The sequence below is a fragment of the Tamandua tetradactyla genome, chromosome X (genome assembly GCF_023851605.1).
Source record: "Tamandua tetradactyla isolate mTamTet1 chromosome X, mTamTet1.pri, whole genome shotgun sequence".
NCBI lineage: Eukaryota > Metazoa > Chordata > Mammalia > Pilosa > Myrmecophagidae > Tamandua > Tamandua tetradactyla.
Genome location: NC_135353.1, coordinates 32,739,512 through 32,756,148, shown reverse-complemented (window position 1 = coordinate 32,756,148; position 16,637 = coordinate 32,739,512). Strand labels below are relative to the sequence as shown.

The window sequence follows — 16,637 nt, the reverse complement described above, 5'->3', positions numbered from 1 at the left end:
TGCTCGCTGCATAGAAATGAACTTTAATGCTGTGAGCATTCTTGCAAATAGCCATTTGCCAAGTTGGGTTAAATTTCTGTGATGAAAGTAGTAAAGAATCCAAATTTCACATATATTAGTTTATATATCAGTAGGAAGGGAGATTTACAATTATTAATAATTATAACAAAAACTATTTATTGAACACCTAAATATATGCCAAGCAGTGTATTAAGGGTTTTGTATATTAGAGCTCACTTAAGCCTCACAATAACTTCATGAGCTAGATAATATTATTGAATATTATTGAAGCTTAGAGAGGTTAAGTGGCTTACCTAAGGCCATTCAGATAATAAGTAGCAGGGCTGTGATTTAAACCCAGGTTGAACACAATATTACATTACACATATTTTGGGGATAAGATGAAGGAAATTTGATCATTTATGCAAGGCTATTATTCAATAAAAAGTAATCAAATGAGTGAAATTATTTCTTTAGGAGGAAGAGGCCTAATTCTCGCTGAGGTTTTTGAAGTGATGAAGTGAAAAAAAAGTTCATCACTTTTGAATTGCATTTAAGTAGCGAGAACTGTCCTTAGTGGAATAAATTTAATATCAAGGCAAGAGGTGGGGGTGGAGGGCACAAATGTTTCCTAAATCTTGCTCTTCAGAGGTGTGCAAAAGACCATTGGTAGGATTAAAAGAAACTGGTAAAAATGCACACTGTCAAAGTTACTGAAGTCTAGTTGAGTACATGCATATTTTTGTGGGAGGATCTCTGGTATAATTTATAAACTATAATTAAACTCCATGGTGACAGTAAAGAAAGGTAAGGATTATTTCACACATTTTATCAATAGGGAAGGTGAAATAATGATGTGATATTCTTTTTCACACAGGAAGATGATGGTAGCAGAAGTAAAAGGAACATAGAACTCCTAGTTTCAGAAGAGACTCTCTGTTTATAATCTATCATTTTCAACCAGTAATTAGCTTTGCCCTAGATAATTTCAAGGCATAATGTTAAAAGACTATTGGACAATTTAAGGCATAAGGAAAATGGCTAATAGTCTGGCCATGGAATTTTAATGTTAAATATTTTTCACTGAATGCTAATTATTTGAAAATTGATTAGCCATTATTACGGCTGTATTAACAAGAATATTTCATGAGTCACAACATACATTCCCTTCCTCAGCCATTGTAGAGAACTTAGTATCAATAAGATTAAGAGGTTTGCTATTCCGTTTGCTTGCATTGGACCCTATTACGGGAGAGGAGCTGATGCCATGCTTCCAAAAACTCAGAAAACAAAACTGAGATTACCTGTTGCATTCCTTGCAGGGCTTGTTGCAGGAGTTTCAGCTGCTGTTCCTTGTTTGGGTCATCTTCTCTGAGAGCTTTGCCTTGTTCTTGTTTGAGGAGCTCTACCTCATTCCGGTAGGCATCAAGCTGCCAACGGAGGCTGTCATTTTCCTCCTTCAGAACTTCTGCCTGTGATACTAAGGCTAAACAATCAATGTAAAATAGTGAAACACTATGTCTAGATTCCTTTGTGGCCCTCCTCAGTACCATGAAAATTTGGCATTTTAAATCAAAATGTGTTAAAAAGCTCTCAATTAAGAACTTTATGCCTAAGTTGGTCATGGCAGCAGAAATAGATACAAAAGCACACAGATCTGTTTTTGTAAATGAACACAGGATTCTGGCACCCAAAAGTGCTTGTCAAGGTTCATATTCTCCACCCCAAATGTAGCTAATAGATTTCCAGGTTACACAGGTTACTTTTACTTGAAATGTACCAAATTATAAGAGCCCTATAATAACAAAGTTTAGGGATAATTATCTCAAATTGATAAATGCTGACACGAAAATTTTGCTGACAGCTGTGTTCTAGTTTGCTAGCTGCCAGAATGCAATATACCAGAAACAGAATGGCTTTTAAAAAGGGGAATTTAATGAGTTGCTAGTTTACAGTTCTAAGGCCAAGAAAATGTCTAAACACGTCTATAGAAATGTCCAATCAAAGGCATCCAGGGAAAGATACCTTGGTTCAAGAAGGCCGATGAAGTTCAGGGTTTCTCTCTCAAGTGAGAAGGCACACAGCGAACATAGTCACAGCTTCTCTCTCATCTGGAAAGGCACATGGTGGACACAGCATCATCTGCTAGCTTCTTCTCCTGGCTTCCAGTTTCATGAAGCTCCTTGGGAGGCGTTTTCCTTCTTCACTCCAAAGGTGGCTGGCTCATGGACTCTCTGCTTCATGGTGCTGCAGCATTCTGTGCTCTCTCCGAATCTCTTTCATTCTCCAAAATGTTTCCTCTTTTGTAGGACTCCAGAAACTTATCAAGATCCGCCCAAATGGGTGGAGACATATCATCACTTAATTCAGTTTAACAACCACTCTTGATTAAATCACATCTCCAAGGAGATGATCTGATTACAGTTTCAAACATACAGTATTGAATAGGGATTACATTATGAAATGGGCTTTAGATTAAAACATGCCTTTTCTAGGGGACATACATCCTTTCAAACCAGCACAAGCTGTTTTCAAGAATGTAGCCTTGAATAGTCATACTGAAGAAGAGAAAATGTAAAAAGGAAGACACATTGAGAAAACTAGGTTAAATTTAATTATTTATGGTTAAGGGTGCATTTTTCAGTCAAAAGTCATAAAAACTATTTCAGAATATTTAATCAGAGGATTTTCATTCATTCAGCAAACATATATAGAGTATCTTCTATGTTCTTAGCTTATGATTACAGTAAAAAATATGAGATTCTACTAATTTCTATTGCTCATATGGCAAATTAATGGAAACATTTGTAGTTTATTCTTTTTTTGGTTACTAATAGAACACAGAGAATAGAAAGGCATTATAAAAGTGAGTCAAAATTAAAAAGCTTTATATTAAATGTGTAAGAAGGTTAAAAGGTGATTTCATAAAGGTGTGTATTTTTCTCAGCTTCTTATTGTGAAAGATTTTGGGTGGAAGAAAGTAAAAGAAAAATGAATGAAATCAAACCCTTGAGATTATTAGCTTATCTATAAATGGTAGAAGAGTTTTCCAAAGTGATTTTCAAAGTCAAGATTTATCCCATACATAATAAATAGAAAGAAGTTGTGCCTTACAAAGATGAAATATTTAGAAGAAAATTACATTCTGATGGTAAAAATGTTCCCTATTCCTAAAAGGAATTTGCCTCTAGCGAGGATTTGGGTTTAATCCAATGGCTTGAAATAAGAGTTTTCTTATTAGGTACTGACACAGGCTGTTGTGATCAGATTGTCTATCTCTATATACAGAGAGTGGCAATGTATTAAGAAGTGTTCTGATGAGAACTATCTTCCAGTGGTGTTGAGACATGTATTCAGTATCCACATTTTTTTCTGTGATGGCAATGCAATTTGCCTGATATGGCAGTTCTAAAACACCCATTTTAGTAAAAAAAAATTACAAAAGGAATTTGGCATGGTGCATTAATTTTATGTTTTAGTTTTATTAGTTTTTAATTCTTGCTTAATGTTATAGTTTGCTAGCTGCCGGAATGCAATATACCAGAAACGGAATGGCTTTTAAAAAGGGGAATTTAATGAGTTGCTAGTTTACAGTTCTAAGGCCGAGAAAATGTCCCAATTAAAACAAGTCTAAAGAAATGTCCAATCAAAGGCATCTAGGGAAAGATACCTTGGTTCAAGAAGGCCAATGAAGTTCAGGGTTTCTCTCTCAAGTGAGAAGGCACATGGCGAATACAGTCAGGGCTTCTCTCTCAGCTGGAAGGGCACATGGCGAACACGACGTCATCTGTTAGCTTTCTCTCCTGGCTTCCCATTTCATGAAGCTCCCCAGGAGGCGTCTTCCTTCTTCATCTCCAAAGGTTGCTGGCTGGTGGACTCTCTGCTTCGTGGTGCTACAGCATTCTCTGCTCTCTCTGAGTCTCTCTGAATCTCTCATTCTCCAAAATGTTTCCTCTTTTATAGGACTTCAGAAACTAATCAAGACCCACTCAAATGGGTGGAGACATATCATCCCCTAATCCAGTTTAACAACCACTCTTGACTAAATTACATCATCCAGGGAGATGATCTCATCACAGTTTCAAACATATACTATTGAATAGATTATTCCACCTTTATGAAATGGGATTTATATGAAAACATGGCTTTTCTTAGGGGACATACTTCCTTTCAAACCAGCACACTTAATCACAAAGATTTTATGTCTTTGAAGAAAAAGAAAGCCTTTACATAGAGACTTGGATTCCTAACACTCCGAATAAAATGTATCCCTGTCATTCCACCCAGCTGCTGGGACAATTCTCATCAAATAGTATTCCTTACACCAAAGAAAGATGCTGAAAGTGAAGGGGATGATTGTATAAAAAAGGGACATTAACAATCTGTCAAACAGAGGAAGAAATATTTGGTTTTCTTTCTGGGCCAGTTTCAAAGATATTAAGTCTTTCTAGTTGGAGGTTTGCTAATTAGAAAACAGGTTACCTTGTCAATTGTGACCCCTTGTGCTGGTTTGAATTTATTATGCATCCCAGAAAAGACCAGATTCTTTTAATTCATTCTTGTGGGGGCAGAACTATTGTGGGTGGGATGTTTTGATTCGGTTGTTTCCATGGAGGTATAACCCAGCCCATTCAGAGTGGGTCTTAATCCTTTATTGGGGTCCTTTAAAGGAGCTCATGGAGAGAGAGAGTTTAGACAGAAATGCCCTGGGAGAACAAGGACTCACAGAAGCCCAAAGACATTTTGGAGAGAAAGACAGCAGACATCACCATGTGCATTCCTATGTGACAGGGGATCCCCAGATGCCATTGGCTTTTCTTCAGTGAAGGTATCCTTTGGTTGATGCCTTAATTGGGACATTTCCATGGCCCCAGAATAGTTACTTGTAACTTAATGAATTCCCAGTGTTAAAAGCCAACCCATTTCTGGTATATTGCATTTTGGCAGCTTTAGCAAACTGAAACACCCCTACAGATAGATAGTTATTTCTGATTTGGTTTGCATGTTTGTTCTCTGATAGTCCACATGGCTTGATACAAAATAGTGATATTTTATTTTCCTCCTTCTGTTTCTTTTTGTATCACAGGTCAGTAATTATGCTTATCAGTTCTACTAGTCACATGAAATAGAAAAGTCCAGAGACCTAGAAGAATAGTTATTCTACAGTTTAAATGTGAAAATATTTTCCCTCTAAAAAAATGAGGATGAAAGTCTGCTCTCCTTCTTTGGGAAAGAGCAAGCAGATGATAAAGTGGACCTGCAGTCAAGTGGGAGCAGATAATAATCTCCTAAGTCTGGACCTGTTAATAAGCAAAAGACAGTGTGATCCCCCATTATGCTACTGAGAAGATGCTTATCTGTAAAATGTATCTCCCAGTCTCTGAAATGAGGATTTTATCGTTTTAATGAGGACACCAAATCTTAACATTAGCACACTTAATATTAATTGGACCCTTTCTGAAGTTGGAATTCTTTTTACATCGCCAGAACATTGCAAAGTTCAATATTACCTTTAATAATATGTTTGAGTAGGTGAATCCATCAGTCCTGATACAAAGAGCGCAGTACAGTGAATATATTTATATCCTGCTTCTCCTTTGACTATTACATATCTGGGAAAAATGTTTCTCTTTATGAGAACTACTCCTAAGATCTGAAGACTGCCAGTTTATCATGACAATATGAAAGTACCAAGGAAACTGCAAAAGCTCCTCCTTCTAGGTAAGCCAGTAAAAACAAGAGGCCAGACATAATTTTTCTATAAGAAAAATCCTCATGTTGGGTAACACTCTCTAGAGTCCCCCCTCCTGGAAGCCCAGAATTTTCCAGAACATCAATTTCTGGTTTCTTTGTACCCAAGAGTTCAGTTCTCAGAATATCTCTTTCCTGTCGCATTTTACTATAAGCTGTGAGGAGAAACCAGGCTGCACTTTCCATATTTAATTTGGAAATCTCTTCTGCTAAATATCCAAGTTCAAGGCTTTTAAAATATGCTTTCTAGCCAAAGCCACTAGTCAATTTTGCCAGATCATCTGCCATTTTAAAACAAGGATCACCTTCCTTCTAGCTTGCAATAACACATACCTCATTTCTGTCTAGTGCCTTACCTAGAGGCATACCTAGGGTCCAAGTTTCTACCAACAGTCTCTCGTCTATCAAGCATCTCACAACTCCTCCAGAATCTTCCCCTTATCCATTTAAAAGGCCATTCTAACATGTTTGGTATTTGCAAACTGCAGCAGCACCCCACTTTTCTAAGTACCAAAATCTGTTCTAGTTTGCTAGCTCCCAGAATGTGATATACCAGAAACAGAATGGCTTTTAAAAAGGGGGAATTTGTTAAGTTGCAAGTTTACAGTTCTAAGGCCGTGAAAATGTCCCAATTAAAGCAAGTCTATAAAAATGTCCAAATTAAGGGACTGACAAGAGCTTACCTTCACTCAAGAAAGACCGACGAAGTTCAGGGTTTCTCTCAACTGGAAAGGCACATGGTGAACATAGGAACTCCTGCTAGCTTTCTCTCTAGGTTTCTCATTTGATGAAGCTCCTGAGGGGCATTTTCCTTCTTCATCTCCTAAGGTCTCTGGCTATATGGGTGCTCATGCTTCTCATGGCTCTCTCACCATTCTGTTACTGTCTCCAAAATGCTTCCTTTTTTAGGATTCCAGTAAAGTAACAAGACCTACCTGGAATGGGTGGAGTCACATCTCCCTCTAATCAAAAAAGCTAATACCCACAATTGGGCGTGTCACACCTCCATGGAGATAATCTAATCAAAATATTCCAACCTATATTATTGAATAGGGAGGGATTAAAAGAAAAGGTTGCTCCCAAAGATTGGATCAGGATTAAAACATGGCTTTTCTAGGGTACATAATCCTTTCAAACCAGCACAGGTGGCTGCCCTCCTACATGACTGAGAAGTGCTAAGGGACTATGTAGATGCTTATACACCTTGGCTGGACAAACAAACCTCTTGCAACAGGCCACAGGACATTTGGAATTTCATAAGAAAAAGGAAAGCTGCCAAGCTGCCACAGCTGTAGCCTGGCTGCTCTTGGAGGCTGTGTGATTAGCTATCAAGGTAGCTAATCACAAGGTAGAGGCCTTGATGGCCTAATGGGAGTTTGCCACCTGGAAGAGGAACTTAAATTACAGAGGATATGCAGGTAGCCCAAATGGAGTTGAAAGATGCTTTAAATGAAAGGCTATGTTGAGTAGATGAAAATTTGGAAATATTAGCATGTCATTATGCAAGGGAAGGGGGCAGAAGTTACCTAAGGTTCAAGTAAAACATATTCTAACTTCCCCTGATTGAGAGCCCAAAGTATGGGACTCAGTGGATTTTTCTTCAGATAATGGGGATCCCCAGTCTGACCAGGAGAAGGAGGATGAAGGGTGTAAATTTGTTTATCCTCTGGTCCAACATAAAGTTAATTCAGAGCATGTCCCAGCCCATCTGGGCCCCCAGATGAATGGGAATGATGCCACTGATGTAGTCCCAGCCCCAGCCACACCTGCTGAGCAAATAATACAAAAAAAAGTGAGATTTTACCACCTCTGAATTACAAGAGATTGGGACTCAGTATAGGCAAAACCTAAAGAACTTTTATCAAATTGGCTACTGTAATTGTGGGATATCAGCACAGACAGTATACTGCTCTCATGGTATGAGATGAAGACATTGTCCTCTCTCACCACCTATCTTTCTCTGCATCAACACATATGATCATTAGCTCCCAAAATGGAAATAAATTTGCTACTTAATTGGCTCATATTTTTTTGTGAGCCACACAATGAGGGGGATTTGTCGCATCAAACCCCCCACTGGAACACCACTGGTGAACTACAAGATGTATTAAGGGGGCTAGGGATGAACCATGTGATTTACATGCTGAATACCTTTGGACCAGATAGTGTAACTTTCATTACATAAATTAATGAGACAATTCTACATACTGCTTCTAATTACTGGTATGGGAGTTTCATGCCCATTCTAAGCCTAACTTATAGGACAGTCCATCTCACAGGCTGCCCAAATGATTGTACACTTGAGAGAAACAGATTGCCTAAGGTGAAGCGTTCTGGAGTAATAGTTATGGGTCGTGTCCCAAGGGGACATGATGATCTGAACCAGGAATCATAAAAACAAATGTAGACAGACCTAAATAGCTGCTAGAACTAAAACTGAGGATATTGATGGGCAGCCAAATGTGGTATTAGTTAGAATGTAGAGCAAGCTGCCCAAGGAGCAGAGGTTTACTAAGCTTGAAATGAGGGAGCTGGAGGAGGTGTGGATTATGGCTGACACCACAAAAAGAGCCCTTGTACCACCAGCAGAGAAGATCTGGAAGTCCCCTTCCCCTTAGCATAGAGGGTAGGTGGAGATAGCCAAATAAGACCAATATATGGGGACACTGGGGATTGGAGGGCACATACAGAACTAATTATCTTTTGGTCCCTCACTAATTAATATAGGGTTTTGGCCTTAGTAGATACTGGAGCAGAATTCACCTTAATATATGGGAAATGGCTGTGAACCAGGAACACTACACTAACCATTGCTGGATATGTGGGCCAAGTTATTAAAACAACAAAGAGGCAATTATTAATGCAAATTGGCTGACTGTCACCTCAAAGATATACAGTATACATATGCATATCTCCTATCTTGGAGTATATATTAGCAATTGATATCTCACAAAATATTACCTGACAAACTACCATAGGTGAATTCTGCCTCTGGTGCCAAGTAGTCAAAGCTGTCCTTAGAGGACATACTGAGTGGTCACTGGTGAAAGTACCTTCCCCCAGATGCACTGTGGAAGTGCCTCAGTATAAATTGCCCAGGGGCCATCAAGAAATCACTGGCACTATTGAGGAATTAGAAAGAGTAGGTATTATCATTCCCACTCATAACCCTTTTAATAGCCCTGTCTGGCCAGTAAAGAAACCTGATGGAACTTGGCCAATGATGATAGACTACAGAGAACTAAATAAAGTAACTCCTCCTCTATTTGCAGCTGTGCCAAATATTGCTACTTTGTAACAAGATGTAAGTACTCATTAGGTCAATTTCATTTTTGCACTGGATTTTGCTAATCCCTTCTTCAGTATCTCTTTAGATCCCTCCAACCAACCTGAATTCACCTTCATATGGGAAGGACAACAATGGACATTTATTGTGTTGCCCCAAGGATATTTTCATAGTTCCACTTTTTGCCACGGCTTGGTGCTCAAAACCTGAAAACATGGAACCCCCCCCGAAAATGTAACTCTTTTCCATTATATTGATATTATGCTAACCAATAATTCTCTATCAAAACTAGAAACTTCCATTAACATAGTGGTGACCTACCTTGAAGGCCAGGGATGGGTGATAAATTGAGACAAATTATAGGGGTCTGGATGCTCTGTCAAATTTTTGGGTGCTGTTTGTCTGGATAAGAGTAAACTTCTTCCTTCCAGTGTTGTTGACAAAGTACAGAATTACCTCACTCCATATACTCCCAAACAGTTAATGTTTTATCTTGGTTTACTGGGGTATTAGAGACTGTTCATACATCATTTGGCACAATATATATATATATTTTTTTGACATGGGCAGACACCAGGAATTGAACCCGGGTCTCCAGCATGGCAGGCAAGAACTCTGCCACTGAGCCACCATTGTCTGGCCCATTTGGCAGACATTTTAAAACCTTTGTATACTCTGATTCACAAGTGGAAGGCTTGGGACTGAGATACGCTACAGCAGGCTGCTTTTGAAAAGCAAATGAGCTACAGCATAAGCCAAAGCTTTAAGGGAGGTGGACTCAGACATGCCTTGTGAAGAGGATGTGGCTGGTACCAATACTGGCTTTAGGTGGGGTTTGTGGCAAAGGTAAAAGGCAAAATGTGTACCTATTGGCTTCTGGTTCCAGCTATGGAAAGGGGCAGAACTAAGATACAGCCCTCTGGAAAAGCAGTTATATGAAGCTTATAATTCCCTGTTGCAAGTCGAAGGGCTGACTGAGAAGTGTTCTGTGACTTTACAAATGGCCATTCCCATACATGGGTGAGTACATGACACTGATAAAAACAAGCCTCACTTGGGAAATGCTGAGCATAGCACACTGATCTAGTGGAAAGCTTACCTCCTGCAATGTAGTATCTTTAACAACAGTCTGTAAGTGCAGAAACACATGACATTTTAGAACAGTTTCTTATATAGAAGAACAATGCTACCCCTATGCCCACAATTGATAGATGTGGAAGTAACCCAACTATTAGTGGTATACTGATGGATCAACACATGGGCAATCTGTTATCTGGATGGCCATGATCATCTAACCTAGCATTGATACCATCTGGTTGGAAACTAGAACTATGCAGAGCAGCTAGTGGGCTGAACTGAGGGCCGTATTGATGGCCATTGTCCATGAACCAGGATATGTACTGATAATTGGGCTGTATACCAAGGTGAATGGCCAAATGGAAATAAGAAAAATGGACAGTCATCGGTCACCCCTTTTCAGGGAAAGAGATGTGGGAAGACATTTGGACTACTTGCCACAAGCACAAGGTAAGTGATTTTCACACTAACTCTTTACCAGGCAAGATTGAAGCAAGTGCTCTGGCAAAAATTCATTGCCAAGAGCCAGCATCACATGAGGCTGCTGAATTGCTACATAGGAAAACAGGGCACCAAATGTACCAGACTTTGTGGAGGTGGGCACAGCAATTTCAGCTCCCTATCATGAGGCAGCAGCTAAAAGAAGTTGTGAACGCCTGCTCATCCTACTCACCACACTGACTAAGAATGCTCCCTCACCAACTTGGCCTCATCGGCTGTGAGCAAGTTCTGGTCATCAGGTGGCAGGTAGATTCTATTGGCCCCCTTCCCTTTTCTGAAGGTGCAAAATAGGCCTTTAGAATTGTAGGTGTGGCCACTGAACTCTTAAAGGCCTTCCCAGGAGAGAAAGCTAATCAAAGAGCTACAACATGAATCTTAGAAAAGCTTAGTGGATTCTTCAGGGTTTCTACACATACAGACAGTGATAGGGTGTGCCAGTTTGAACGGATTACGTGCCCTAGAAAAGTCATGTTTTAATCCCAATCCCATCTTGTGGAGGCAGCCTTTCTTTTAATTCATATTCAGTACTGTAGGCTGGAAACTTGATTAAATTATCTCCACAGAGACGTGACTCACCCAGTTGTGGGTATTAACCTTTGATTAGAGGGAGATGTCACTCCATCTATTCCAGGTGGGTCTTGGTTAGTTTACTGGAATCCTTTAAAAGAGGAAGCATTTTGGAGAAAGCTTCAAAACAATGAGAGAACAGAGCCATGAGAACCACAGAGCCCACGCAGCCAGAGACCTTTGGAGATGAAGAAGACTACACCCCCAGAGGAGCTTCATGAAACAAGAAGTCTGGAGAGAAAGCTAGCAGACATTACCATGTTTGCCATGTGCCCTTTCAGTTGAGAGAGAAACCCTGAACTTCATCAGCTTGCTTTGAGTGAAGGTAACCTCTTGTTGGTGCCTTAATTTGGACATTTTTATAGACCTGTATGGCCTTAGAACTGTAAACTAGCAACTTAATAAATTCTCCCTTTTTAAAAGTCATTCTGTTTCTAGTATACTGCATTCCATCAGCTAGCAAACTAGAACATAGGGGGACTCCCTTTATTAGGCAAGTAACCCAAGCCTGGGCTACTGAACATGATATCTTATGGACATTTCATTTGCCTTACAATCCTACAGCAAGGGGTTAATTGAAAGGATGAATGGGCTTTTAAAAGAGCAGTTAAAAGATGACAAGCAATCTCTGCAGCGGACATGCTGGTTGTATCTGGTCCCACCAGTTTTAATTCATGGACACAACAGCTGCTCTTGCCCCTGCTGAATTGGTAACTTTGGGGCACATGCAGGTGTCATGAATTCAGGAAAAAGGACCAGCAATGATACAACCACAACGAGATAATGAAAATAATTTGCTATTGCCTGCATCAGAAGCATTAGAAATTGTGGAAAATACAGTCAATTGGCCATGATCCTGGTCAATGCAGCTGCACTGGTTAGGAATCTTAAGCACATAGGGTATTGGGTTTGCTCAAAATTTAAGTACTAGACCACAGTTTATATGCAAAATGCCAAAAGTCGTATATGGAACCAACCCAACCCCCCCCCCCCCCCATACCTCAAGGCACCGTATGTATGACTCTGTGGACACTTAAAATGCTCAGGCTAAGTGTGGATTTGACTCTAGAAGGCTCCCTGCAATTGCAGGGGGAGATGTGGTATCTAAATCCCTTCACAGCACCCCTTCTCCAGGAAAACTTATTTCTATCAATGAAAATTTGGCTTGTATTCTATTAGATCAACAAGATTTGCCTCTCATAGACCCCCATAAACATCTTTTCTTTTCACCCTTACTGTCGAAACAAATACCTTCCTGAAATAGGCTTCTGCAGAAACCTACTTGCATAATAGATCTAATGCTGAGTGTGCACTAAACTGCCACTGTTGGTTGCCATCGGCCTGTTTTGGACAGGGACCTCCATGAATTGTACTGCATGGAATACCCTGCTGGCCTGGCAGAATTCAGTACCTCAGAAAATCAGGAAAATAACTTCTCGTTTAGGACTAAAATCACAGGTTTTATAAATTATCAAAAGAATGGTTTAATTCCCTTTCTTGGCCATGGTGGCATCACTTTGTGGAGTTGCTATCTCTGTGTATGGGACTCCTAGTGTTCTGATGTTTTTTTTTTTTAATATTTTTATTAATAAAACAACATATAGGGTGGTACAGACGTGGTTCAGTGGCAGAATTCTTGCCTGCCATGCCGGAGACCAGGGTTTGATTCCTGGTGCTTCCCTATGCAAAACATCAACAACAACAGCAACATAAAACGTACAAGCATTCTTAACATATAAACATTTCATACATGGTGTACAAGCAATGGCTCACAATATCATCACATAGTTGTATATTCATCACCATGATAATTTTTTTTTAACATTTGCATGACTCCAGAAAAAGAAATAAAAAAGAAAAAACTCATACATACCATACCCCTCACCCATCCCTCTCATTGACCACTAGTATTTCCACTTACCCAATTTATTTTAACATTTGTTCCCCCTATTATTTATTTTTTAACTTTATTTTTCACTCATCTGCCCATATCATAGATAAAAGGAGCATCAGGCCCAATGTTTTCACAATCACACAGACACATTGTAAAAGCTATATCATTATACAAGCATCTTCCAGAAACAAGGCTACTGGAACACAACTCTACTGTTTCAGGTACTTCCCTCTAGCCACTCCAATACATCATAAACTAAAAAGGGGATATCTATATAATGTGTAAGAATAACCTCCAGGATAACCTCTCAATCTGTTTCAAATCTCTCAGCCACTGACAGTTTATTTTGTCTCATTTTTCTCTTACCCCTTTTGGTCAAGGTTTTCTCAATCCCTTGATGCCAGGTCCCGTCTCATCACAGGATTCTGTCCTATGTTGCCAGGGAGATTTATACCCCTGGGAGTCATGTCTCACATAGAGGCAGAGGGCAGTGAGTTCACTTGCTGTGCCAGTTTAGAAAGAGAGGCCACATCAGAGCAACAAAAGAGGTTCTCTAGGGGTAACTCTTAGGCCTAATTTTAAGTAGGCTTAGCCTTTCCTTTGCAGGAATAAGTTGAACCCCAAGATCGAGGGCTCAGCCTATTGATTTGGTTGTCTTCATGGGCTTGCTAGAATATCAGAAATAATCCAAATGGGGAAGTTGAATATTTCCCCCTTTCTCTCCATTCCTCCAAGGAGACTTTGCAAATACTTCTTTATTCACTGTCCAAATCACTCTGGGATTTATCAGGGCATCAGACTAACCTGGACAAACCAACAAAATCTCATGCCCTATTCAAGATTCCATGTATTTATGGTATTAACTAAGCTGACCATACAAGCTAAATTAGGAAATGCACTACCCAAAATATAAATTTTGCACCAAATAAACATCTTTCCCTTTAGTCTCACACAGAAGTTGAAGTTTTAAAATATGGATGACATCATCCTTTACCCAGTTTTCTGATATACCTCAGTCCTATCCAGATCAACTTCATTCATATCTCTATTCAATGTCTGATCACTTTTTCAATGTCTTAAACAGTTCCTGTATGGGGCACTTCTCACTTTCATAGCTTCAGAGCTCTAACTGTGAGTCTCAGGTTTCACATAAATACCTGAAGTTTCTCTGGGCAAGGCCATGTTATATTCAAACAGCTCAGTATCTCAGAATTTAGAATGAATAGTTACATCTCCTGAATATATGGGACTACTGTAAGAGCTTACAATCTAGGACCCTTTACAATAAGCCCCAACCCAATAACCCATGCTCTTGACTTTAGCTTACCTAATTTTTATATTATACATAGTCCATTTGATTGAGGCATGATAATATTTGTCTTTTTGTTCCTGACATTTCATTTACCATATAGCTCTAAGGGTTCATTCATCTCATTAGATGCCTCTCAACTTCATCTGAAAACCCTCAGTAGTCCATTGTATGTATACACCATAGTTTGCCCTTCCATTTCTCAGTTGCTGTACCCTTAGGCCACCTCCATTCATTGTGGATCACTGACACTGCTGCCAGAAACATAGTGTGCTAATGTCCATTCATGTCCCCACACTCAGTTCCTCCAGGTATACACTGAGCAACGGGGTTTCAGAATCTTATGGCAAATCCACCCCTAGCCTCCTGTGGAACCACAACACTGCCCTCCAACAGGCTAGACCTCTCATTTCCCTACCGACAGTGAATAGGTACATCTCTCTCTCCATATTTTCTCTAGCACTTGTTCTCTCTGTCCATTTTTAAACAGCTTTATTCACACATTGTACAAACTAGCTTAATTATATAGCCATGCCTTCACCACCATACTCTATCTGAAGACATTTCCTTTTCTTCCACACAGAATTCATACTCCTTTCCCCATCCCCTCACCTGTCGACATTTAGTTTTGGCATAATGCCTTTGTTATGTTCACTGGAAGCATATTATAATGTAACCATTGACTATAGACCCTAGCTTGCATTGTCTGTTCTTTTTCCCACATACCATCTACTTTCAACACCCTGCAATACTGACATTCCTTGTTCTTCCTCATGTAAAAACATTTTTTAATTTGTACATTTAATCACCATCATTGTATCTCTAGGCATTCCTAAATGATACCATCTCAGTTTTTATCCTCTATCTTTCCTTCTGGTTTCATCCGTGCCCCAGGCCCTTCTCCCTCTATCATATTCACTTTCATCTTCATTCAGTGTATTTATATTATCATGCTACAATCAGGTAGAATTGTGCTATCCATTTCTGAATTTTTATAATCAGTCTTGTGGCACAATCTGTATTCCTTCAGCACCAAATACCCAATCTCTATACTATTTCTACCTCCTGATAACTTGTGCTCTTAACTGAAATTCTCCAAGTTCACTCATAAATGTTAGTTCATATCAGTGAGACCATACAGTATTTGCCTTTTGTTTTTGGCTAATTTCATGCAGCATAATGTCCTCAAGATCCATCCATGTTGTTTCATGCTTCATGATTTATTTTGTCTTACAGCTGTGTAACATTCCATCGTATGTATATACCACAGCTTGTTTGGTGACTCATCCATTGATGGACATTTGGGATGTTTTCATCTCTTGGCAATTGCAAATAATGCTGCTACAAACATTGGTGTGTAAATGTCCGGTTGTGTCCTTGCCCTCATGTCCTCTGAGTAGATACCTAGCAATGGGATTAATGGATCACATGGCAATTCTATACTTAGCTTCCTAAGGAAACATGAAACTGCCTTCCACAGCAGTTGCATCATTTTACATTTGCACCAACAGTGGATACATGTGCCTCTTTCTTCACATCCTCTCTAGCACTTGTCATTTTCTATATTTTGATAATGGGGTGTCAGATGATATCTCATTGTGGTTTTAATTTGCATTTCCCTAATAGCCAGAGAAATTGAGCATCTTTTCAGGTACCTTTTAGCCATTTGTATTTCTTCTTCTGAGAAGTGTCTGTTCATGTCTTTTGCCCATTTTAAAACTGGGTTGTCTTTTTGTTGTTGAGCTGAAAATCTCTATATATTTTGGATACTAAATCCTTATCTGATATGTGGTTTCCAAATATTGTCTCCCATTGTGTAGGTTGCCTTTTTACTTTCTTGATAAAGTTCTTTGATGACCAAAATTATTTAATTTTGAGGAGTTTTCCATTTATCTATTTCTTTCTTCAATGCTTGTGCTTTGGGTGTAAGACCTAGGAAACCACTTCCTATTACAAGTTTTATAAGATATTTCCTTACAATTCTTTTCTAAAAGTTTCATGGTCTTAGCTCAAATGTTTAGGTCTTCGATTTTGAGCTTATTTTTTGTATAAGCTGTGAGATATGGATCCTCTTTCATTCTTTTGCATTTGGATATCCAGTTCTCCAAGCACTATTTATTGAAGAGGCTGCTCTATCCCAGGTGAGTTGGCTTGACTGCCTTATCAAAGAGCAATTGTCCATAGTTGAGAGGGTCTATAACTGAACACTCTATTCGATTTCACTGGTCAGTATATATATATCTTTATGCCAG

The 16,637-nt window shown here is 39.2% G+C and overlaps 1 protein-coding gene across 14 annotated transcripts in view; it reads right to left on the bottom strand.

Annotated features, from left to right (window-relative positions):
* The window catches only part of ENOX2 (ecto-NOX disulfide-thiol exchanger 2), a 459,417-nt gene that overhangs the window by 11,633 nt on the left and 431,147 nt on the right, over positions 1-16,637 (bottom strand). For all 14 annotated transcript variants that reach the window (XM_077145026.1, XM_077145023.1, XM_077145031.1 and 11 more), the window contains one exon: positions 1,305-1,486. In XM_077145026.1, the coding sequence (XP_077001141.1) occupies positions 1,305-1,486 (182 nt within the window). The remainder of the gene's footprint in view (positions 1-1,304; positions 1,487-16,637) is intronic.